A 26,083-nucleotide genomic window follows, 5' to 3' on the forward strand; every position below is an offset into this window, starting at 1 on the left:
GAAGTTGACGGGATTCCTGCATTAGGTGGGAGCTAGGACTAGCTGGTTCTAATTTCGTTACTGGCCCCAATCATTCAGACTCTGACTGAGGTGCTCTAGGGCAGAGAATGTACCTTAGTCAACACTGTATTCTTAGCACCAGCTTGGCAGAAGTTCATATAAAAAAGATGGAGGATTTTTAGAAATAATATAAATGAAAATAAACATTAAGAATATCATTTATCATAGTTCCATGTCCCCTCTCTCAAGTTAGTCAATTTCAATACATATTATTACACCAAATTTTTCTTTGTTGAACATTATTAGATTTTTGTCCCTATTTCTTGATTTTGAACACAAATTTATCTTGAAGTCTAAGTTTCCTGTCTATCTAAATTTTCTGTTTATATACTCCTCAAATATTTTATATTATTTATGGAAGTACTTTGTTACACTTAACATTATAAAACTTTAATCTGTATTTATTTTTGCTTCTTATTTTATTCTTTTTTTCTTCATGTCTTTGTTCTTTTTGACAGAATTTTTAAAATTTGCAAACATTTTGACTGTTAAGCATTTCCTATTTTTAGTCTCTGCTAACCTGCTTAACTAGTACTATACAAAAATGTACCTGTATTCCATTTTTCCACAGCCTAAGTCTCCTTATTCAGTGGCCCTACTTCATCAGCACATTTATTGGTTTCCACATTACTGATACAGCATTTTAGCTTATCAAGGTAGGGGCACCATCTAGTGGTGAGAGCATGGAGCTGCCGGTTCTACGTTATTTACAGTTGTTTTTTCCTCTAACTTTTGGTCTCCCACTTTGAGGTAAATAAAAAAGAAATTAATCACAATTATAAAAATATAAAACAAAATTTAAAAATTAATAATAGTAAGAATAATTGTTTATTACCAGTGAGGGGAACGAAATTCGACAAATTTTCACCAAGGGATCTCCAGTCACTTGACAGACAATTAGAATCATAAGTCAGTTTCCTTTCTATTTCTTTATCTCTATTGAATTGGAAACCTCTAATCCACAATTATAGGTCACCAGGAATAGTGTTTGGTGGCTCTGTCAGACAGTTTTTAACAAGCGGCTAGAATGCAGACACGGAAATTACAAAGAGATTTTGCTCACTGTAGGTGCCCTGACTGCAGATGAGCACAGTGCTGGAGGCCTGGCTCTTCTACTCGGCAGGACGTAGTGAGTGGATTCCTGATCCACGCTTGTCAATCTGGCTCTGAAAAGTATTTCTTCATGGTCTTCAGCAGAATTTGGACTTTAAAAGAATCTATCTAATAAAAATGATTTCTTTCTTTGTCAAGAGGAAAAGATCTCAAGGGGAAAGAGTTAAGTAGCTGGTGATGAGCAGTTTCTACCACAGTTGAGTCTTAGGAAATCGTACCTTGTCCTCAACAATTAAAATCCTGGCGTTTTTTGGCCCGAAGTGATGGATTCGGGCCAATCAAGACACTGAATACATCACCAAGTAGACACCATCTGAGCAAGCCACAGAAATATCTTTGCTGCCAGCACCAGTGTCACAAAGAAATATTTTCAATCTCATCACTTATTATTTTTTTTTTTTTGAGGAAGATCAGCCCTGAGCTAACATCCATGCTAATCCTCCTCTTTTTGCTGAGGAAGACCAGCTCTGAGCTAACATTATTGCCAATCCTCCTCCTTTTCTTTCCCCAAAGCCCCAGTAGATAGTTGCACGTCATAGTTGCACATCCTTCTAGTTGCTGTATGTGGGACACAGCCTCAGCATGGCCGGAGAAGCGGTGCATTGGTGCGCGCCCGGGATCCGAACCCGGGCTGCCAGTAGCAGAGCGCACGCACTTAACTGCTAAGCCACGGGGCCGGCCCTCATCACTTATTTTAAAAACTCATATGAGCACCTCTTTCCTCAAAAGTCAGCATATGCCAGTTAGGATAAGCAGAGTCTTTCACTGGCAATTTCTTTGCATGGCATGCAAAACTGCAAACTCAAGGGCTACACTTTGCTGGTATTTCCAGTTTTTCATTTTCATTCAATATCAAGAGGCTTATTTCTCAACTGCCAACTCTTCTCTGGAAATAAAGGAGAATATGGAGTTACTTTAGGTGTAATCTCTTATGTGGGTAGTGATGTCCTTTTCTGCTATATGTATAGCTGGCACTCTGTCTTTCCACTCTAAAAACAGCTGACAAAATAATTAACTAAACAAACAAAAAGTCTTTTCCTGTAGCATAGGTTTTCCTATGATGAATAGAAAATAAAAGTTGCCAAACTTTTTTCTTCATCATATATGTGCTACACATAAGCTAATATTTGAGTCATACTCTGTCAGCAGTTTCTTCCAACTGTAAAGTGAAATAACTGAATAACTCTAGCATGCAAACAAAATATATTAATTGTTCTACACTGTATGCCACTGAGATTACAGAACATTCCATAGGGTCATATGATAAATTAATTTTGCTTTTTCTGAGATATTTGTCATTAATTCTGAGACTGATCTTCGTAAGTTTCTTGGAAATAGTGTGATCTTATCTGTGTTTGTCATGAGCAGGGTAGAGAATGATGCCTCTCTAATTTGCTCACTTTTATGACTTCACCAACAAAATTAATTAACTTCATACTAGAAAGCTTATTTTGTATTTGTTCTAGAAAAACTCACTGTACTCTTAAATAATGCAAAAGTTTCAATGACTTAATGCCATTATTTGACCAAATTTCATAATAGAAAAAGCACTGAGGAGAATGGACAACCAGTCCAATAAAATTCTGTTTCCAGAGATTCATTGTGATCCTTTTTATTTGCACTTTTCCTTTTTGGATGGTAGTATTAGATTATCACAACAGTAGATACACTTAGTACATACAGATTCACATTCTGTATTCTCAATTGGATCTTGTTTACTATTTATATTATGATGCTGTTTTGAGTTGCCCTATTATCATTATTTTATCACAAGTATTTTATACACTTTAATGAGTAATTCTGAAGAATGGATTCATTTTCGTCAATTGGGGATAAAGCAGCATAATATTTATAAAGTGTAAATTTTAAACATGTAACAATAATATGCAAATACCATGGAACTATGTCAGCAGAGATAATTAATTAACTGACCAATGTAGTTCTTTTTGTTCAATGATTAACATAATAGAATTTTTTGGGAAATGTGAATTATATGTGAACAAAATTGTTTCATGGCTTTTCACTCTGAAATCATAAAACTTCCTGGGACCACTTACTAGATTACCACAGACCATCACAGGTCCACGGATCATACTTCAATAAATACCAAACTAGAAAGTGTAGACAAAATTTATGTCTATTACAATTCTGTTCTTTAACATCTTTTCTAAGAATAAATTCCAATAAAAAGTTCCTCTGTAGAGAGCATTTTCTAAATTGGTAGGAGGTTGAACTAGATAATCTTTAAGATCTTTTTCAACTCTTAAGATTCTAAATTATACTATTAATATGCCCTGAGTTTACAGAAGAGTCAATAATCAGAACCCAATTCCCTTTGGGACTGAAGCTAGAGTTAATGTGTAGAATTCTTCCTTTTTTCTTTTTTTTATTGAGGTCACATTGGTTTATAAGATTATACAAATTTCAGGTGTACATCATTATATTTTGACTTCTGTATAGACTGCATTGTGTTCACCACCAAAAGCCTAGTTGCCGTCCATCACTGTACACATGTGCCCCTTTACCCCTTTTGCCCACCCCCTGCCCCCTTCCCCTCTGGTAACCACCAATCTGTTCTCTGTATCTATGTGTTTGTTTGTTTATCTTCCATATATAAGTGAAGTCATACTGTAATTATCTTTGTCTGACTTATTTTGCTTAGCATAATACCCTCAAGGCCCATCAATGTTGTCGCAAAGGGCACAATTTTGTCTTTTTTAATGGCTGAGTAGTGTTCCGTTGTGTGTGTGTGTGTGTGTGTGTATACACACACACACCACATCTTCTTTACCCATTCATCTATTGATGGGCACTTAGGTTGGCTGTGTAGAATTCTTAAGCATGAATAATTTCACTTATTTACTCAATAAATATTTACTATGTATCTACTATGTGCTAGGCACTATTCTAGGAATTGGAGATACAGCAGTGAAAAATACAGTCAAAGTCCCTGCTGTCATGGAGTTTATATTATAGGGAAGGAGATGGACAATAAAAAAATTTAAATATCAGATGATATATAAGCGAAGAAGAAAAATAAAGCAGAACAAAGAAATAGAGTGTAGGGGGAGGGACAGAGGGAGAAGAAGGGTGAAGAAGGCAGAGGGTGACCATGGAAGACCTCACTAATAAGGAATATCTGAGCAGATATCTGGATGAAGTCAGGGAGTGAGTCACATGGAAATCTGTGGGAAGAGCGTTCCAGGCAGAGGAAAGAGTAAGAACAACGCACCTGGGACAGAACTGGTTTTGGTCTGTTCCAGTAACAGTGAGGAGGCCACTGTGGCTTCCTCACTGAATGAGAATGAGCAAGGGGCAGGGTGGGAGCAGATAAGATCAGAGAGTAGTGGTTGTGAGGGTGTAGGGGAATTATAGAGAGTCTTTGCAAGGACTTGGGCTTGTATTCTGAGTGAGACAGGAAAGCACTGGAGGGTTTGAGCAGAGGAGGGACATGATCTGACTTACATTTTCAAAGCATAACTCTTCCTTGTGGAGACTAGACTGTAGGGCAATGAGGGTGCAAGCAGGGAGACCAATTAGAAGTAATCCAAATGAGAAACGAGAGTGACTGGGCCAGGATGATTGTGGTGGAGGTAATTTAGTATAGTGTTGTGGTTAACAGGCAAAAATAACTTCTGAGATAATCTTAGATGACAGTGACACCTTCTGGCTCAAATAAAGTCTTACAAAGTTTTATGACAGAGGAGAACCAAAGTAAAAGCAAAGAATGAAGTTCCTACAGGAGAAAAAGAATGGTAGTAGTATACTTGTAACTCAACAGAACCTAACAAATCTACGGCTCTAAGAATGAGAGTGTCTTCCTTAGAGGAGACTGCCCTATTTACTGGGGGATCTGAGCCAGAGGCAAGGGCCATCTCACTTGAGTGTGGCTGTGAGTGTAGGTGTGCCCTGGGGCTCACCTTCGGAATTCCTCCAAGGATAATCTGGAGCTAGGGCAGAGAATGCCTGACGTGGCTGCAGTGTGCACTGCAAGCCTGTGTGTTTCTCACTGCTAATTCATGCCCTGCCTGTGACTGATCAAATGCAGCTTTGCATGAGAAACAGGGAATGAGAGCACCTCACAAAACAGGCGAGTATAATTATGTTATTTTAAATTCTTACATGATTTGTTTTCTGATTACATGCAAGCTATTTCTCATTATCATTTCCAGTTCTAACTTTGAGGTTACTACAGACACATTTCTGGGAAAGGCTGTTGAAAATTCTTTTCAGTATTATTTGCAAATGCTGAAGATCAACTGGGTATCAATATTAATGACATAGCAAAAGGTATACCTCATAAGACCAGACAGAATAAGTATATTACTTTAATTCTGTATACAAGAAACCTCTTAAGCATTGGGTAAATATAAGAAGGGAAACAGATTTAAATAATTAATTCAAATTTACTGCACCTTCCTTCCACTTACAGTAGTCATTATAGCCCATGTTACCTTTTGCATAAATATAGTAAAGCCTAGATACTAGAGACTGATAAAAAGGAGACTTATGGAGTTACATTAAGAGAAAAGAAAACTCAGCCTACGGTGGTGATGTAGCGGGAGTGGAATTCTGGAGCATCTTTCAGGAACGTGAGGCCAGGGTGTGTATCCACCACATCCTGAAAAAGAACACCAAAACTAAATTAACAAACATACAAAAAACCCAAAAAACAAAACACCAAAATGCTTACAGAACTTTTTCCTTGTAGACTAAGTTGCCAGTCGAACAAACTTGCTATTTCAGAATATTGAACAATGCATTTAAAATTTAATTAACACTTTATTAAATTCAAATTTTATCAAAAGCAAACTTATGTGTGCTTTTCAATAGGCATGGTACACCTCAATAAAAAGTTAAAATTTTAATTTAGCTATATTTGGTGATTTGTGAATCAAATGTCTCAATACTGTAATTCTAACACATCAAGCCATGTCAGGGAAATTCACTCCACAGATCTTGGTAGGAGTTGCTAAGTGAAATTTACACAGAAAATATAATAGACATAAGCCAACCAGAATGATTCTTTCTTAACCTAGAGACACGGAAATTTTTGGAAAAAAAAAAAAAGAGCCATGTAGCCAAGTAGTTTGAAATCTATGTTAAGTTGTGTGAGCCAGCTAACGTCCATCAAAATAATTCCGTGGACAAATCTGTTTTCAATTTAAGATTTTGTTTTATTTATTTTAATATCTGATATCTTGTTGTCATGGAAGACTATTAGAATATTAAAACCTTGAAATACTGTTTTCATTTTCTAATTAGATTTTTAAAGCACTTTGAATGATCCTAGAGAACTATTAGAGATAATTACTGTTAATAACAGAGGCAACAGCAATGTATATATCTATATTAATAGATATAATCTATTAATTAGCTAGTCATCAATGGACAGACATCAGTTATATCTCTCTTTTTTGTTTCCTCAGAGAAGTTAGCTATACATACCTACCAACACAGTCTAAAATCAATGGACCTTACTATTTGTTTACCTTTTTATTTGAAAATAATTTTAGACTTACAAAAAAGTTGCAAAAATATTACAGATAGATTTCCTACACCCTTCTCCCAGCGTCCCATAAGGGTAACAACTTACAAACCATAGTACAATTCTCAAAACGAGGAAATAAACATTCATACAATACTACACTACACACCTTATTCAAATTTTACCAGCTTTTCCCCTACTGTCTTTTTCTGTTCCCAGATCCTGCACTGCAGTTAGTTCTTGTGTTTCACTGGTCTCTCCCAATCTGTAATAGTTCCTCAGTCTTTCCTTGTATTTCATGATTTTGATACTTTTAATGAGTTCTGGTCTGTTATTCTGTAGTATGTTTCTCAACGTGGTTTTGTCTGATGTTTTCTCATGATTAAAGTTAGACACTTTCAGCAGGTATACCACAGAAATGATGCTGTGTGCTTTCCAGTCATACAAGGAGTATGTGGTGTCACTACATACGTCTTATATCTTGTGGTGTTAACTTTGAACATACTTGGTTGAAGTGGTGTCTTGCTGGGCTTGCCACCATAAAGTTATTATTGTCTCTTAATAATTGATAAATATTGTGGGGGAGATACGTTGAGACTCTGCCAATATCCTGTTTCTCTGCAAACTTTTGCCTACTGATTTTAGCAGCTATTGGTGGAACCTGACTGTGCATTTATATTGTGGTGTTTACCTAATAGTGATTTTGTATTTTCTTTATTCCTTCTACATTTATTAACTGGAATTCTTCTGTAAGGAAGAGCTGTCCCTTCTCTCCCATTTATTTATTTATTCAATTTATATCACTATAGACTCATGGATCTTTATTTTATTCTATGGGTTATAATCTAATACTATCATTATTTATTTTGTTGCTCAAACTGATCTATCTAGCTTTGGCCAGTGGGAACTCTATCAGGCCATTGGGACTCCACTGGGAAACCTGTGTCCTCTTGACATGCCCCATCCTTTTGTGAGCACTTCCGTATTTTCTGGTATCACAAGATGGTCCAGGCTCATTTTATATTTTCCTTGCTTCAGCCCTAGAATCAACCTTTTCTCCAAGTAGCTCTGGTTCCTTGGAGAATGGTGTTTAGAAACCAAATCTGGTAACAACAATAAACAAACACATAGGGACAGAGATTGGATTGGTGGTTACCAGAGGGGAAGGGGGGAGGGAGGAGGGTGAAAGGGATAATTCGGTACATGTGTGTGGTGATGGGTTGTAATTAGTATTTTGGTGGTGAACATGATGTAGTCCATGCAGAAATAGAAGTACAATGATGTACACCTGAAAAAAATAAATAAATAAAAAGAAACCAAATCTGGGTGCTAGGTGTGCTCATTACTACTAGAGAGTCACTGCTATGAGCCCTCTTAGCAGGCAGAACTAGGAATATATGTATGTATAGTAATCCATGCATACACACATACTTTTTTCTTTCTATATCTATCTATATATATTAAAAACTATGTAACCATACAGATAATTCTGATTCCAATCCAACACCACAATTCTAGCGTTCCCCTTTCCTTTGTAACTTTAACAGAATCGCCAATCCATATTCCATTGAGAAACAAATTTACTAACTACAGTACAGTATTTGTGTCCAGTTCCTTTTGTCTTTAGTCAGAGTATCCAGCTAAAATAGTTTTCCAAGGTTACTTAGATTATCTCTTTCCTTTTTCTTCCTTTATCGTCTTTAACGTGGTTATGTTATTCATTTGTAATACAGTTGAGTTCATTTGTTACTATTTATATTCTATTTGGGTTTCTTTCCCACAGGTCCTCGATGATTTTAATTCATTATTTCTTGGAGGGAGAGTATGTGAAACATTACTATGGTTCTAAGAGTCAAAGATAATGTAGAATTGACATCTTAACAATATCGAGTCTTCCTATCCATAAAGAAGACATTTCTCTTCATTTATATAAATCTTCTTTAATTTCTCTCCACAATGTTTTCCTGTTTTCAGTGTACAGGTTTTGCACATCTTTTGTCAGATTCATCTTTAAGTATTTAATATTTTTGGGTAGTATTATAAATGGTATTTAAAAAATTTAAATTTCCAATTGTTTGTTGCTAGTATATAGAAAGAAAATTGACTTCTGAATATTGATCATGCATCTAAAAGCTTGCTAAATTCACTTATTAAATACAGCTTTAACAGTATCCCATAAATTTTGATATGTTGTGTTTGCATTTTCATTCAGTTCAAATACTTCCTAATTTTCCTTCTGATTTGTTATCTGATCCATGGGTTACTTAGAAGTGTTATTTACTTATCAAGTATTTGGGAATTTTTCACAGATCTGTTATTATTTCTAATTTAATTCCATTATGGTCAGAGAACATACTTTATGAGCTGAATATTTAAAATTTATTGAGATTTGTTCTATGGTCGAGAATATGGTCTATCTTGGTAACTATTCTGCATACATGTTAAAGGAATGTGTATTCTGCTGTTTTTGGGTGAAATGTAATATAAAAAACAACCACCACCACCACCAAACAAATATATAGACACAGAGATTAGATTGGTGGTTACCAGAGGGGAAGCGGGGAGGGAAGAGGGTGAAAGGGGTGATAGGGCACGTGTGTATGGTGATGGATGGAAAATGGTCTTTGGTTTCCTTTGCCACCTCCTTTTGGGTTAACTGAGTGTTCTTTGTGATTCTTCCATTTTATTTCCATTTTGGCTCATCAGCTACAACTCTTTGTTATTTTAGTGGTTGTGTCAGCGGTTACAGCACACATCTCTAACTTACCACAATCTACTTTCAAGTGATGTTATACCACTTCATGGATTATATGCGAACCATACGATAGTGTACTTCCATTTCTCTTCTCCCAGCCTTTATGTTATTGTTGTCAAATTGTACTTAAACATATGTTATAAACACAATACACTGTTGATAGTTTTTTTTAAAAAAGAGTTAATTGTCTTCTAAAGAGATATGAAAAATAAAAAGTCACATATATTTATCCATGTTATTATCATTTCTGGAGCCCTCCACTCCTTTGTGTAGATTTATATGGCCATCTGGTATTGTTTTCTTCCTTACCTAAACAACTTTTTTTTTTTTTTAAAACAACATTTCTTATAGTGCATTTCTGCTGGTGATGAATTCTTTTAGCATTTCTATGTCCAAAAAACCCCTTTAACTTACCTTTATTTTTGAAAGATATTTTCACTGAGTATAGTATTCTAGGTGGATAGTTCTTTTCTTTCTGTGCTTGAAAGATGTTGCTCCACTGTCTTCTGGCTTGGATTGTTTCCAACATGAAATTGGCTGACATGTTTATCTTTATTCCACTCTATGAAATGTGACTATTTTCTCTGGCTGCTTTTCAAACATTCCCTCCATTACTGGTTTTGAGCCATTTTATTGTGATGCGCCTTGGTATAATTTTGTGTTTCTTGTGCTTTGGGCTTATTGAGCATCTTGAGTTTTGAGTTTATAGTTTTATCAAATATAGAAAATTTTGGGCCATTATCTCTTCAAATAATTTTTCTGGCCCTCTGCAATGCAATTCCACAGGCCATCCATGCTTTTGACTAACTGACTGTAAATTTGGGGGTTTTCACTACCCCCTCAGGTTCGACAATTTGTCTGAATGACCCATAGAACTGAGGAAAGTGCTGTATGTTATGATTACTATTCTATCATAAAGGATACAAATCAGGAAGAGCTAAATAAGAGACACATAAGGCAAAGTCTGGGAAGGTCCCAAATGTGGAGCTTCTGCATCCTCAGGACATGTTACCTTCCCAGCACAGCACTGTGTATCATTAACCAGGGAAGCTCAATTGAGCTTCCGTGTCTAGAGCTTTTTTATTGGGTTTCATTATGTAGGCATGATTGATTGAATCATTGGCCACATGGCTGAATTCAATCTCCAGGCTCCCTCCTCTCTTTGGAGGTCAGGCTGATATCATCTGGCTAAAAGCCCCAACCTCTAATCACATGGTTGGCCTCTCTGGCATGGCAAACCCCTATCTTGAAACTATCTAGGGGCCCACCATGAGTTACTTCATTAGTATAAACTCAGGCATGGTCCTAGGAGCCCAACATGAAAAACAAAGACACTCCTATCATTTGGGAAATTCCAAGGGTTTAGAAGCTCTGTTCTAGGAACCTGGGACAAAGACCTGACAAACTCTTGATTTTACAACACCCCCTCTTCTATTTATAAGTATGCTGGGTTGCTTGAAATTACGTCCCACAGCTCACTGATGCTCTCTTCATTTTAATACTTTTTTGTGTCTCTGTGTCTCATTTTGTATAGTTTCTATTGTCTTCATTTTATTTACAATGTTTAATTTGCTGTTAATTCAATCTGGTGTATTTTTCACCCCAGACACCTTAGTTTTAATCTCTACAAGTTCAACTTGTGTCTTTTAAAATATATTCAGTTATGATATCTGTTTTAATGTACTTATCTCCTAATTCTAACATCTGTGTCAGTTCTGGGTCAGTTTCAACTGATTGATTTTTCTCTATATTATCAATTATATTTTTCTGCCTCTTTGCATGCCTAATGATGCCAGCCATTATGAATTTTACCTTGTTGAGTGCTGGATATTTTTATATTCTTATAAATATTCTCAAGCTATGCTCTGGAATGCTGTTACTTTAAAACCTTTTTATCCTTTTAGGTTTTGCTTCTTATATTTGTTAGGCAGGACCTAGCAGTGTTTATTTAATCTGGGGCTAATTATTCCCCACTACTGAGGCAAGACTCCTATGACTACTCCACTCAAATTCCCATGTATTATGAAGTTTTCCAGCTTGGCTGGTAGGGACAGAGACTATTCTCGGCTCTGTGTGACTCACAGGTACTGTTCTCTATAATCTTGACTATCTCTTTCTTCAGCTTTGGTTACTTTCCTCACATATATCTGCTGATCAGTACTTCGCTGAATACTCATGGAAGAGTTCTGAAGATTTCTAGAGTTTTCTCTTTGTGCAATTCTTTCCTCTCTGGTGCTCTGTCCTGAGAATTCTACTTACCTTGATCCTCCTAGACTGTCGGCTCTTTCTCCTAATCTCAGGGAGTCTGTTGGCTTGGAAACTTTCCCAAGGCAAATAAGCTGGGACAATCATAAGGCTCACCTTGTTTGTTTTCTGTTTCTTAGGAATCACTATCTCTTGTTGCCAGATGTCCAGCATCTTGAAAACCATTGTTTTGTATTTCTTGCCTGATATTTTTTGTTGTTTCAGGTGGGAAGGCAAATCCAGTCCCTGTTACTCCATCTTGGCCAGAAATGGAAGATCTGCTGATTTTGTATGTTAATTTTATTTCCTCCTACTGTATTGAATTCTTTTGAGTTGGCTTTATCATTGATTCTTTTGAGTTTCCAGGTTTACTGTCATGTCATTTATAATTAGATACTTTTACTTTTCCAACTATACTTATGCCTCTTAATTGTTTTCTCTTGTATAATTACTCTAGTACAATGGTGAACAGTAGCAGAGATAGTGGGCATCCTTGCCTTGTTTCTGATCTTAGTGGAAATGACTCTAATATTTTCCCATTAAATAAGGTACTGGCTTTAGTACTAAGGTATATATATTTTATCATGTTCAAGTATCTCAAATACCTATTTTCTTGAGCATGTTTTGATGAATAGGTATTAAATTTTGTCGAATGTCTTTTCAGCATCTATTGAGACAATCATGATTTTTCTTATATATGATATATAATATTAATAAAGATCCTAATATTGAACCAATCTTGCCTTCCTGGAATAAATCCCACTAGGTTACATGCATTCTGTTTGGTAATATTTTATCTACTACTTTTTATCATTAATCATGAATTATATTTATTTGAAATTTTCTTTTTTTGTACTGTCTTTACCTGATTTAGGTATCAGTGTTATTCTTATTTCATAAAAGAAGCTACAGAGTTTTCCTTCCTTTTCAATTCTCTGGAATAATGTATTGAGCATTAGGACTATCTGGTCTTTGAAGATTTGGAAGAATTCCCTTGCGAAACTACCTGGGACTGGTGCTTTTTTGTACGGTAGTTCCTTAGTAAATCTCTATACATACTTCTATAGAAATCAGTCTGTTAAGCTTTCTAAATCAAATGGGGTCAATTTTGGTCATATGTATTTTCCTAGCAAATTATCCATTTCATCTAGGTTTTCAAATTTATTTCCACAGAAGTCCGCAAGACAGTCTTTTATGATTTTTAAAAATTTCTTCTGTTTCACTGGTTATTTCCTCTTTGTCATTTCTTATTTGGGTATTAGTGCTTTCTTCTTTTTTCTTGATAAAATTAGATAGTTGTTGGTCTATTTTGTTACTGTTTTCCCCAAACCAAGATTTCAATTGATTAAAAGCGCTACTGGTTTTTATTCTCTCTCTCTTTAATTTCTGATCATTATTGGGGGTAGAGTGATGGGTACATAGGGGTTCAGTATACCACTCTATCTACATTTGTATATGTTCAAAATTCTCTATAACAAAACATTTTAAACATTACATATACAAATGGTATAAAATCAAGAAGTAGACTAGAAGTGAGGCCAAAGGCTAGATGGATGGAGAGGTTGATAGAATGTTTCTTTCCATCATAAGCCAAACCACACCTTTAATACATTGCTTAGAAATAGCTTCAGCCAGATATCCAATTTCATCTTCACAAGTTCCACCTTGCACAAAACACTAGGACTCAAACACAATTCAGCCAAGGTCTTTGACTTTTTGGTGTATGTGTGTGTGCGGAAGATTAGCTGTGAGCTAACATCTGTTGCCCATCCTCCTTTTTTTGCTGAGGAAGATTAGCCCTGGGTTAACATCTGTGCCCATCTTCCTCTACTTTATATGTGGGACGCCTGCCACAGTATTGCTTGACAAGCGGTGTGTAGGTCTGTGCCTGGGATCCGAACCTGCGAACCCTGGGCTGACAAAGCGGAGTGTGCGAACTTAAGCACTGCGCCACTGGGCTGGCCCCTGGCTTCACTTCTTTTTAATCATTTATATTTTTATTTCTTTTGCTGGTTACCTCTATAATTAAACAAATTTAATTATAATTTAAATATAAACACTATGTTATAATTACTTTTCTTTCTTGCTTTATCAACTTTAGAATTATATCTATTATTCTTAGCTAGGGAAGATGAGGATTTAGCTCATTTATACTGTCCCACTTTACTCTCCTTCCCAAATATTTGAGGTATGATTTTTTTAAACATGAATGAATACTTGATTATATTAAAGACATTAATTTAGATGTAATATGAATATTGTATTTTTATTTTTATTTTTCTGCTGAGGAAGATTAGCCCTTAGCTAACATCTGTGCCTATCTTCCTCTATTTTGTATATGGGACACCACCACAGCATGGCTTGATGAGCAGTGTATAGGTCCATGCCTGGGATCCAAACTCATGAACCCCAGGCCACTGAAGCAGAGCGCACGAACTTAACTGCTATGCCAGTGAGCCAGCCCCTGCATGTTTTTTTTTATTGAGGAAACACTGGTTTATAACATATAAATTTCAAGTGTAATTATATTTCGATTTGTGTAGATTATATCATGTTCACGACCCAAAGATCAATTACCATCCATCACCATAGACATGTGTCCAGTCACCCTTTTTGCCCTCCTCCCTCCCCTTCTCCCCTCTGGTAGCCACCAATCTAATGTCTGTATCTATTTGATTGCTTGTTGTTGTTTTTATTTTCTGTTTATGAGTGAGACCATATGGTATTTGACTTTCTCCCTCTGACTTATTTCGCTTAGCATAACACCCTCAAGGTCCATCTACATTGTCACAAATGGCAAGATTTTATCTTTTTATGGCTGAGTAGTATTCTACTGTGTACGTATACCACATCTTCTTTATCCATTCGTCTCTTGACAGGCACTTAGGTTGTTTCCAAGTCTTGGCTATTGTGAATAATGCCGCAGCGAGCACAGGGGTGCCTATATCTTTACGCATTCGTGTTTTCACGTTCTTTGGATAAATACCCAGCAGTGGAATAGCAGGATCGTATGGTAGTTCTATTCTTAATTTTTTGAGGCATCTCCATAGTGTTTTCCATAGTGGCTGCACCACTTTGCATTCCCACCAACAGTGTATGAGAGTTCCCTTTTCTCCACATCCTCTTCAACACTTGTTATTTCTTGTCTTGTTAATTACAGCCATTCTGATGGGTGTGAGGTGATATCTCATTGTCGTTTTGATTTGCATTTCCCTAATAATTAGTGATATTGAACATCTTTTCATGTGCCTGTTGCCCATCTGTATATCTTCTTTGGAAAAATGTCTGTTCAGATCTTTTGCCCATTTTTTAATAAGGTTGTTTTTTTGTTGTTGAGATATACGAGTTCTTTATATATCTTGGATATTAACCCCTTATCAGATATATGGTTTGCAAATATCTTCTCCCAATTGTTAGGCTGTCTTTTTGTTCTGTTGACAGTTTCCTTTGCTGTGCAGAAGATTTTAGTTTGATGTAGTCTCATTTGTTTATTTTTTCTATTGTTTCCCTTGCCTGGTCAGACATGGTATTTGAAAACATGCTGCTAAGACTGATGTCAAAGAGTGTACTGCCTATGTTTTCTTTTAGAAGTTTTATGATTTCAGGACTTACATTCAAGTCTTTAATCCATTTTGAGTTAATTTTTGTGTATGATGTAAGATAACGGTTTACTTTCATTCTTTTGCATATGGCTGTCTAGTTTTCCCGACACCATTTATTGAAGAGACTTTCCTTTCTCCATTGTATGTTCTTGGCTCCCTGTCGAAAATTAGCTGTCCACAGATGTGTGGGTTTATTTCTGGGCTCTCGATTCTGTTCCATTATCTGTGTGTCTGTTTCTGTGCTAGTACCATGCTGTTTTGATTACTATACCCTTGTAGTATATTTTGAAATCAGGGAGTGTGATGCCTCCAGCTTCGTTCTTTTTCTCAGGACTCCTTTGGCTATTCAGGGTCTTTTGATGTTCATTGGAACTTTGATAGGGATTGCACTGAATCTGTAGATTGCTTTACGAAGTATGGACATTTTAACTATGTTAATTCTTCCAATCCAAGAGCATGGATTATCCTTCCATTTCTTTGTGTCTTCTTCAATTTCTTTCAACAATGTCTTATGGTTTTCAGTGTACAGGTCTTTTACCTCTTTGGTTAAATATATTCCTAGGTATTTTATTCTTTCTGTTGCAGTTGTAAATGGGATTGTATTCTTAATTTCTCTTTCTGCTACTTCGTTGTTAGTGTATAGAAACACAACTGATTTTTGTATGTTGATTTTATATCCTGCAACTTTACTGTATTCATTTATCATTTCTAAAAGGTTCTTGGTAGATTCTTTAGGGTTTTCTATATATAAAATCATATCATCTGCTGAGGTATGATTTTTAGTTCTTGTATTGGTTATCTTTGTAAACTGCAAATAATATATTTAAACATTTAATTCTCACTCCATTCATCTTAGTGTCTTAATTTCCCTTTACATAGGATGATGATAACAGCACCCCTACTCTTATTCTCTCTTCTTCTCCCTCTTTTTGCCCCTTCACATTTTGTTGGCAGTATTTTGACTTTTACATTGTTCAGGTTGTTTAAATAATGTTCTACAACCACAATAAAATTTTCTACAGTTTATCCATAGGGTCATTTCAGACGTTATACATTAAAATATTTTACAATATTTTGACAATATAAATACTGTTGAATGCTAGGTTAAGTGGTATACAAGGAATGCATTTCATTTCTTATTGGTCCAACATCATTTCTCTTGGGGCATTCAAAGGAGAATGTTCTAGGCATTGACGTTAAATGGACTTTCTTTTCTCACTCTCCATCAGTTGTTTATATCATGCCATATTTTAGTTTGCTTCATGTTTAGATCATGACTCTTTTACACAGTTTTAAAATTTTTCTTGGAGTTTCTTCTTCTTCTTTTTTTTTTTTTGTGAGGAAGATCAGCCCTGAGCTAACATCCATGCCAATCTGCTTCTTTTTGCTGAGGAAGATCGGCCCTGAGCTAACACCTATTGCCAATCCTCCTCTTTTTTTTCCCTTTTTCTCCCCAAAACCCCAGTAGATAGTTGTATGTCACAGCTGCACATCCTTCTAGTTGCTGTATGTGGGATGCCGCCTCAGCATGGCTGGACGAGCGGTGCGTCGGTACACGACCGGGATCCGAACCCGGGCTGCCAGTAGCGGAGTGTGTGCACTTAACCGCTACGCCACGGGGCTGGCCTCCCTCTTGGAGTTTCTAATTGCTTTTCTTTAATTTGTTGATACAGAACGCTGTGCCTTCATCATACCCTCCAGTTTCCCTGTACTCAAATATAACAACTATTGCCTGGAATTGCTCCTTCCCTCGTTCCCCTTTATGGAGAACTCCTTCCCAGAGAAATCCCACCACTTTCTCTATTCTGGACTGGCTGCTCTTCAGTTGCCATCCTGAGACTTCCCTTCACTGCTTTTCTGGATTGAATCCAGTTTCCTGGATCTCATACATTCCTCCTTCTTGGTTTACTTAATTTGCTGCAGTATATATATTCAAGTAACTCTCTAAGAAAATAGGAGATAAACTTTGAGTTTTTAAATGTCTTTATTCTAACCTCATATCCGATTGATACTTTGGCAGGATACAGAAATCTGAGTTCAAATCCATTTCCTCAGAGTTGCCAATGAGAATCTAATACCACCCCAATTCTTGTTCCTATTAAGGTGACTTGGTTCTTCTCTCTGGAAGCTTTTAGAATCTTCTGCTCATCAGTGTTCTAAAATTTCAAGAGGACTTATTTATGTACATCTTTTTTTTATTCATTGTGCTTGGCACTCAGTGGCTCCTTTCAACCAGAAGACTTGTATTCTGTATCATTTCTTTGATTCTGTGGAAAGTGACTGGAGGGATCATGAGAGGCTGGGATGGGAGGGTCATGTTCTGTTTTTGATCAGACGCTGGTTACAAAGGCATGTTGTGTTTCCCCCAAGGAGGGAAACAGGAATCCCAAGGAATCCCACTGGATTCCTACTCTGCTCTTTGGACCCACCCTATCCCTCCAGTGTCTCCAATTCTCTCTATCCTGTATTATTTCTTTGATGATTTCCTTTTCTCCATTTGTTTCCCTTCTGTCTTCCCCAGACTCCAGTTAGTCAGATGTTGAAGTTCTTGAATTGGTTCTCTATGTCTCTCCTATCTCTGTCTTTCTTTCTCTTTCTCTCTCCCTTGTGTGTTTGCACATTTGTGCATGTGTGCACCAGAGATATCCTTAACTTTAGTTTCCAGGCCTTACGTTGAAATTTTTAATTTTGGTACTTACATTTTAAAACTCTAATAGCTCTTTCTTGTATTAGCGTTCTGTTTTAATAACATTCTTTTCTTTTTTTATATAATCTATCTGAATATAGCAATTATTTTTTAAAAAGACTTTATTTTTAGAACAGTTTTTGATTTACATAAAAATTTAGAAGATGGTACAGAGAGTTCCTATATACCCTGCATCCCGTTTCCCATTATTAACATCTTATATTAGTATTTGTTATAATTAATAAGCCAATAGTGAAACACTATTATTACCTTTATTAAAGGCCAAACTTTATTCACATTTCCTTAGTTTTTACCTAATGTCTTTTTTCTGTTCCAGGATCCCATATTACATTTAGTTGTCATGCTTCCTTTTGTCTGTCAGTTTCTCAGACTTTCCTTGTTTTGTGTTTTTTTTTTTTTGAGTAAGATTAGCCCTGAGTTGACATCTGTTGCCAATCCTCCTCTTTTTTGCTGAGGAAAATTGGCCCTGGGCTAACATCTGTGCCCATCTTCCTCTACTTTATATGGGACACTGCCACAACATGGCTTGACAAGAGGTGCATAGGTTTGCGCCTGGGATCTGAACCTGCCAACCCCCGGCCCGCCAAAGCGAAGTGCGCGAACTTAACTGCTACGTCATTGGACAGGCCCCAGACTTTCCTTGTTTTTGATGACCTTGACAGTTTTGAGGAGTACTGGCCAGACACAATCTAGGATGTTCCTCTATTGGAATTTGTCTTAACATGCTTTATTGTTTTTTTTGTTAGTTTGTGAGTAAATGCTAGGCTGCACTTTACATTCGGGAATGTATTTCCTGAAATAAGCTACACTGGTAAATATGTCACTTTCCTTCTAGTTTATCTTTTCTCATACTTGCATACAGCTTACTTCTCACTGAAGCCCATACACAGCCCCTCATTCTGGACTGTGGTTTCCTTAGCCTGCTTCTGCTTTCTATCTTCAGGAAATACTGAAATCTCTTGTACATTGATTTTTTTCTCCTCTGTTCCTCTCTACCATTCCATTCATTTTCATGGGTTTATTCCTTTTAAATTTCTATATTTTAACTTGAGAGGAGTTTGGGAAAGAATGGGAGAAGAATGCATCTATTTAGTCTGTCATCTTTTACCAGAAGACTCCACAAGTCCACTTCTTAAATAAAAATAAAATTTCTCCTTAGATTTAAGGGAAGGAAGTATAAATGTCCCCCAACTCATAATTATAGTTTTGTTGTTGTTTGTAATTCTCTTGTTATAGACTTAATTTATATTCCTGTCAAAGCTTTCATTAAAGTTTCTGATAAAACTTAAGTCAGGGTAGAGTCCCCACAGGAAAAAGAATTCATCCATATGAACCTTTCATGAAGGGACCACATGTAGAGTAGAGTTGAGGGCAGGTTAAAGGAACAAACAAGAGAATGGCGAGGAACCAGGGACAAACAACAGAAGGATGCTGCTAGATCGCTAGGACGGAGGGGACAAAGGGAGGAATAGCGTTATGGGAGCCCAGTAGGCACTATTAACTGTGGAGAAGGGGCTTTCCAGCAGAAACTGTATTATAGAGAGATATAGTTACTGTGATGAAGCAGATAGTGGGGAAGAAATGCCAACTTCTCTGCCCTCCCATCTCTTGGCAGTGCTATCCATTGGCCAGATCCAACCAGAAGCTAGTCAGCAAATAGGGCCCAAAAGATGCAGTTTTTATGAGTCAGAGTAGGGCCAAGAATGGATCGAGGGTGTAAGGGTGAGAGGTAGACAGAGAACTGGTATTAAAACCTAGTGTTTTATTAGCAATGTAGTTCAAACATTGAATATTTGCGATTTCACAAAACATAAACAGAAATATGTAATGATAGATATATTATGTATAATGGTCTTGATTAAATGTAAAAAACTATTAAGAATCCTCATTCTCATGAGTACTTTTTTAAGGGAAAGAAAAATATGTAGCAGATGAATCTAAGGATAATCAAGGCCATCATGTGAATTAAGACAAGCTCAAAGATCCTGAACGTAAAATAAATCATAACCAGACTTTGTATTCTAAACATGGAAAATTGCTACTATAATTAAAAATCTATGTCATATGGTATTAGCAGTCAGGATAGTGGTTATCCTAGGGTGGCAGTGACTGGGAGGGAGCATGAGGGGCTTTGGGGGTACTGGTAATGTTTTGTTTCTTGATCTGGGTGCTAGTTACACAGATGTGCTCACATTGTGAAAATTCACTGGTTGGTGCACTTGTGGTTTGTGTGTGTATGTTATATTTCAATAAAAATCTAAAAAAAAAAAAAAAAGATAACAGCCCTGAATACAACTTAAAAAAACCCCCACTATGTCAATGTATTTTTCTGTCCTTCTTTAGACATTCTCACTAACAGCTCATAAGGATTTATTGGAACAACTAAAACAATGATGTACATTCAATAGAAATGAAAGGCAGACTTTAGCTTCAAGGAATTTGTGATCTGCTTAGGAAAACCAAACATTTAGACATGAAATTAAGAATATTAACAAGCAATATGTCAAGCTATGAAGAAGGCCATAGTGAACACAGATCCACTACTGGCATGTAATTGATTCTCATCAGAAGGCCAAGGTAAAAATACTCCCCAAGTGGGCTCTTTGTGGTGGAAATCTGTTTCTTTTTAACCTTAACAAAGGGCAACTAGGCCAACTAGACCAAATGCCTGGTTTCAAAACGTGCTTCAGTGATTGCTGTGGGTGGGCAAGGGGGAGCCTGAGTGGCCCCTCTCTTCTGCTTCAGTAAGAGTAGCCCTGTTTTATACTTTAGGTTCTGTGTTAATTTTCATTTAACAAAAGGATTTTGTTGCTAAAACAAGCTTGAAATCTACTCTTCTAGAAATCTGACCTCTAGATTTGTGTGTATCAATTGACATATTGCCAGCTGAAAAATTTTAAAAACCTCTGAAACTGGAAATAAAACCCATTTTAAAAAGGAAGTGACAATTACCTGAAGTAAAGGGATAAAATCCTCCTGCTCTAGAGAGCTACAGCTGGGCTTTGCTAGAAGACAGATAAACTTAGAGGCATCATCATGATGGTTATTCAGCAACCTGTAAAAGAAAGAACTGTTTAAGAAGATTGTCTACTGTGAACAATGATCACAACATCAATAGTTGGTAATTTCAGTCTGATCCGAAGGCCATTTAGATCAAGCATCAAGTGCTCTCTTTTCTTTTTTTTTTTTTTTAGAAGATTTTATTTATTTATTTATTTTTACCCCCAAAGCCCCAGTAGATAGTTGTATGTCATGGCTGCACATCCTTCTAGTTGATGTATGTGGGACGCGGCCTCAGCATGGCCAGAGAAGCGGTATGTCAGTGTGCCCCCGGGGATCCGAACCCGGGCCGCCAGCAGCGGAGCGCACGCACTTAACCGCTAAGCCACAGGGCCGCCCCTCAAGTGCTCTCTTTTCAATGATTAAAAAAAGAATTTTTCCATGCTCTTGATTTTGTCAAAGGGACATCTTAATAAAAGCTCAATAACAAGATGATATATTATTTTTGTAGAATGCTTCTGGGGCTGAGACCACGGAGTCAACTGAACTAATGCAGGTAAAAATACACTTAGGTTTAGCACCGGACATGGAACCAGAACCACCCACCAGCCAGGAGGGAACACATCAGATGGACCACTGTGCACCACATAAGACATAAACTTCTGTTTGCCCAGCTTAGCAGACATATTCAGGGCCAACCTGATAGTGGCTTTTGAAATCAGACTTTGAAGAACCAGGATTTAAAAAAATGAATTCCCTGTTAAGTCTTCGAGCTCCAAGAATTCCTCATATCCAACTAATTGCTGGACATTTCCATTTGGATACTATACTCTTGACAGTAAAGTCAAAATATTGAAAACCAAATTTAAAATCTTCCTCTTAAAGTCAGTCCTTTTCATGGATGTCTATCTTTGTTAATAGTGGTACCATAGTGAGTTACCTGGGCTTGAAATTTTGAAGTTATTTTAAACTTATTTCTCTTCCTTATTCCCCATATCCAATTAGTCTCCAAATTTTCTTGCTTTTCTTCCTTAATCATTTATCGAATGCTAACTGTGTGCCAAGTACTGTGTCTGGCCTTGAAGATACTTGGGATACAAAGAAAAGAGGATGCAGTTTTGTGCCCTGTAAGGAGCTTAAAGTCTAGTGAGAGAGCTATACCAATAAGATTATACTCCTGTGTGACAGCCACGACAGAACTGTAATAAGCACAGGGTGTCACAGAAGGACACAGGAGGGCCAGTGAGATTCCCTGAAAAGGGGAAGTAGGAAAGAAGGGTGCTGTGGGTCAAGAGGGTCAGAGGTACAAATGCCTGTGTGAGAGGGCATGAGATATCTGGGCAACTACAAGTGCTGAGTTGGCCAGAGAAGGGGCATGAGCATGTGGGATCAGATCCTGGAGGGCCTTTCAGTTAGGTCGAGAAGTCTGGACATTAGTCTACTCCACAGAAGAATTTTAACTTGGACAGTGAGATAATCAGAGCTGTTTTTCAGAAATATCAAGCAAAAATCCAACCAAGGGCCTGAGCATGGATACTGGCAGTGGAGGCAGAGAGAAAGGGGCAAATTTGGTTGAAAAGAAAGGATGTGGTAGTTGATAGGTGTTGAGGGGTGAAAGGAGGAAGCCCATGATGACTCCCAGGTTTCTAGCTTGGACCACTAGGTGTTTAGAATACAGGATGGAAACACTGGAGTCCTGAGAAATATTTCCTTAAGACGTTTTAGACAACCATTCCTTCCTTTCTATTTCCATTGTACCATCAAGTCCAGGGTCTTATTACTTCATGTTGAGACTGCTAGAAGGGAAGAGGGCCATAACAGGCTTCAGTGTTCATCCAACCTTATATCACAGACAATTCATCATTCTAAAACATCCTTTGAATATATATTTCCCTTTTCCAAAAATATTCAGTAGCGCTCTACCACTTATATGAATAAGTCTAAATGCCTAAGCTGGGCATTTAAGGCCCTGTGTAATTAGGCTGGAGCCTGCCTACTTACCTATCTCACTATTTTGCTAAATGAAACTTCCACTCCATGCAGCTGACCTGACCCACTATTCTCTGAGTGTGTCATGTGCTTTCTTGCCTCTGTGCCATTTCTCACGTTGTTGTACTGTCCTAGAATACCACCCCTCCCAACTTGGCTATCTGAATGCTGGCTATTCTTTAAGGTCCAGCTAATAACCCAACTCTTTCAAAAAGCCTTCTCTGACAACTAAATTTCTTACTGATCTTTGTATTATTTAATTTATATGTACTATATATACCATTGTATTGTTAGCTTTCTTTTATCTCTCTGGCACCTAAAGGGCAGGCAGTTATAGCTCTTTTTTTCCTTAGCACCCAGCATAGTGACTTTCACAAAGAAGATTCTCGAAAAATGTTTGTGATCTGACTGACAGATGTATACTTAACTGCCTTCATTTGTGATTACTAAAGCTATGGTATTATCTTTATATCTTTTTCTCCTTATCATTCTTCAGCATGCTCAAGGCCCCCAAAGTTAAGTAAATATATATTTTAGAAAAAGATTAGTGCAATAGATGCTGATGGGAACCAACTCTTAGGATCAGAAAATGGGTGGGATGATCACAACAAAAAGGCGGTGAAGTCTTTGGAAAGGAGCATGTTTATAAAGAAAGGATAGCACTACTAAATAAAAACCGCACTAACATGACAGACGAGAGATACTCTGAGAGGGAAAAGTCAAATCGGGTACGGCCTATTGCTATCAGAAGCAAGAAATAGAAAGAAAAGGTGAATTACAATTTTCAGCCAATGCTAGTGGCTAGTGAACTTTATATGGCAGGAGAAAAGGAGGTAATAAAAGTCGTGAAAGCTAGAGAAAGAAGGTAAACATAGCTATTCTAAACTGGTATCTTCCAGGGCTCTTAAGACAAAATATTGTTTTGTTAATGGACAAATGGCATGTTGGCATGAAAAGGTAAGAGAAAGTAAAGCATAAAAAAGCTGGAGCAATATTGCTGACTCCCTTTGAGTCAGGAGCTCTGCCACAAAGCTGGTAATATAGGAATTCAAACGAAAAGCTATGGAGCAATGTCTTTCCCCTAAAAATGCCCTGACTGTAAGAAAAACAGATGTCAGAGCACAGAGAAGAAAGGGGCAGTAGAGCAGGGAAAGGAGGGGGAACAGAGGCAGGAGAACAAGAGCTCGTTAAGGGGTTCATCCTCAAACCACTCGGAGGAGGGCTAGGAAGCCTCCACCCTATGAGCACTGGGACAGGAGGGAAAGTATTTCCTGTTATGCTGTGACTGTTATGCTGTGACTTTTATATTTGACTTTTCCCCAAGATTATATAAAGCCCATTATTGGAGCAAGTCAGATCCGCAGGTATATGCTGACAAGTTTTAGTTCTGTGTCATTATCTGCCAATTATTTTTTGTACTTGAAAGTTTTTTTGTTTTTGTTTTTTTTTGTGAGCAAGATTAGCCCTGAGCTAACATCCGATGCCAATCCTCCTCTTTTTGCTGAGGAAGATTGGCTCTGGGCCAACATCCGTGCCCATCTTCCTCTATTTTATATGGGATGCTGCCACAGCATGGGTTGACAAGCGGTGCATCGGTGTGCGCCCAGGATCCGAACCTGCGAAAGCCGAACCACCAGAGTGGAGCACGTGCACTTAACCACTACGCCACTGGGCCAGCCCCTGTTCTTGAAAGTTTTAATACATATACCATACTTGGGCCCAAGTTGCGTTATACAAAGGATACAATTTATTAAAAAAATTACAAAAATAAACACATGCCTTCTTCAGGGTCAGTGTTAACTCAAACCATCAAGTTTAGTTGCTTAGTCTCTCCAAATAGCCATACTTTGGGTCTCCTTTAAAGCACCCCGGCTTTTAAAAGGCATTTTAAGAGCTCAGAGAGGAGCTCCCACTAGAGGGCACTCCAACCATTTTAGTATCTGGCCAGAAGATAAAGCTTTAACATAGAAACATGTGCTTATCTATTCATAGAATTTTTTTTAAATGAAAAAATATAGGGACAGTTGCTCATGCTATATAACTTCATAATCAGTTTCCTGCAGTTACCTAAAATGAAGACTTGTGCTTCATGTCTTTTTTTCCCCTTTTGCCTTTTGCAGAAACCTCTTTTCCCTAGAGATAAAATTAAAATGATTCATCTCAATATAGGAATACAGCTGTTGTGGCTGCTGCTGCTCTATCCACCAACGTAAATCCCACCCCATCTCAGTGACACACAGTCTTAAGACAAAAAAACTGGCTCTCACTCTTCTTAATATTATGCAATTAATTGCAGGTAAATCAAGTTGGATACTAGTTTTCCTATAGTCAGCCTCAGGCTCACAAACACAGGGTCCTAGAATATTCAAAATAACTTAGACTATAAGTAGTTACAGTTCTTGTCCCTGTCTCTAATCTTTTATAGAATAGACTATTTCCTTTTTTTCAATCTCCTAGCTTGTTCAAAGCTTTCTCTTAAACAATCATAACTCACTTCTTGCTGCTTTCCCAAACTGTTGGATGGTTTTTGCCAACAATGCTGAACTCAATGGCTGAAGATACCTCTGACAAGAGCCGTGCAATATCCCTAATCTTTCTACCCCTGGTTCACAGTCCAGTTGAGGCCTTTTCAGGGCCTGGCACCTACCAGGGTGAAAGAAGCTAGCTGAGTGAAAGCTACAACATCTACACATTTCAAGTTCTTGAATTCTGCTACTGTTATATGCTGATTTAAAATGACAATAACAATAATAATAATTAATAATAGACAATTGGACCACCCAGTGAAGTCCTGGCTTCACTGGTAGGGAAGGGAAAGGGAATCCAAGTTGACCTCCCGATTGTTCAGGCCCATTTTCTTCTTCTATTTTCTTCCCCCAGATTTTAGGCTACCAGAAATACTAATTATAAACACCTCAAGGGCAAATGCCAATTCCTTTGCTTGTTTACTCCTGGCTAATTAGTGCTTTTTTGTGATTCCAGCCTACAAGAAATTCCCTTAACGACTGCTTATCCATACATTAAAAAAAAAAAAGACATTTCTCAGATTTTATCCTGCAGTTTTCTATTTGCTATAGGAGAGGTGAAATGGTGACCGTGACACTGACAGTGTCATCCCAATAGTG

At 37.2% G+C, this 26,083-nt stretch overlaps 1 protein-coding gene across 4 annotated transcripts in view; it reads right to left on the reverse strand.

The window, feature by feature from the left end:
- The window catches only part of PPP2R3A (protein phosphatase 2 regulatory subunit B''alpha), a 165,021-nt gene that overhangs the window by 65,389 nt on the left and 73,549 nt on the right, over positions 1–26,083 (reverse strand). For all 4 annotated transcript variants that reach the window (XM_087430534.1, XM_087430533.1, XM_087430532.1 and 1 more), the window contains 2 exons: positions 20,922–21,024; positions 5,720–5,794 (listed from right to left, as the gene is read on the reverse strand). In XM_087430534.1, the coding sequence (XP_087286660.1) occupies positions 5,720–5,794; positions 20,922–21,024 (178 nt within the window). The remainder of the gene's footprint in view (positions 1–5,719; positions 5,795–20,921; positions 21,025–26,083) is intronic.

The sequence above is a fragment of the Ceratotherium simum genome, chromosome 5 (assembly GCF_057802395.1).
Source record: "Ceratotherium simum simum isolate JZ-2026a chromosome 5, ASM5780239v1, whole genome shotgun sequence".
In the NCBI taxonomy this organism is placed as follows: domain Eukaryota; kingdom Metazoa; phylum Chordata; class Mammalia; order Perissodactyla; family Rhinocerotidae; genus Ceratotherium; species Ceratotherium simum.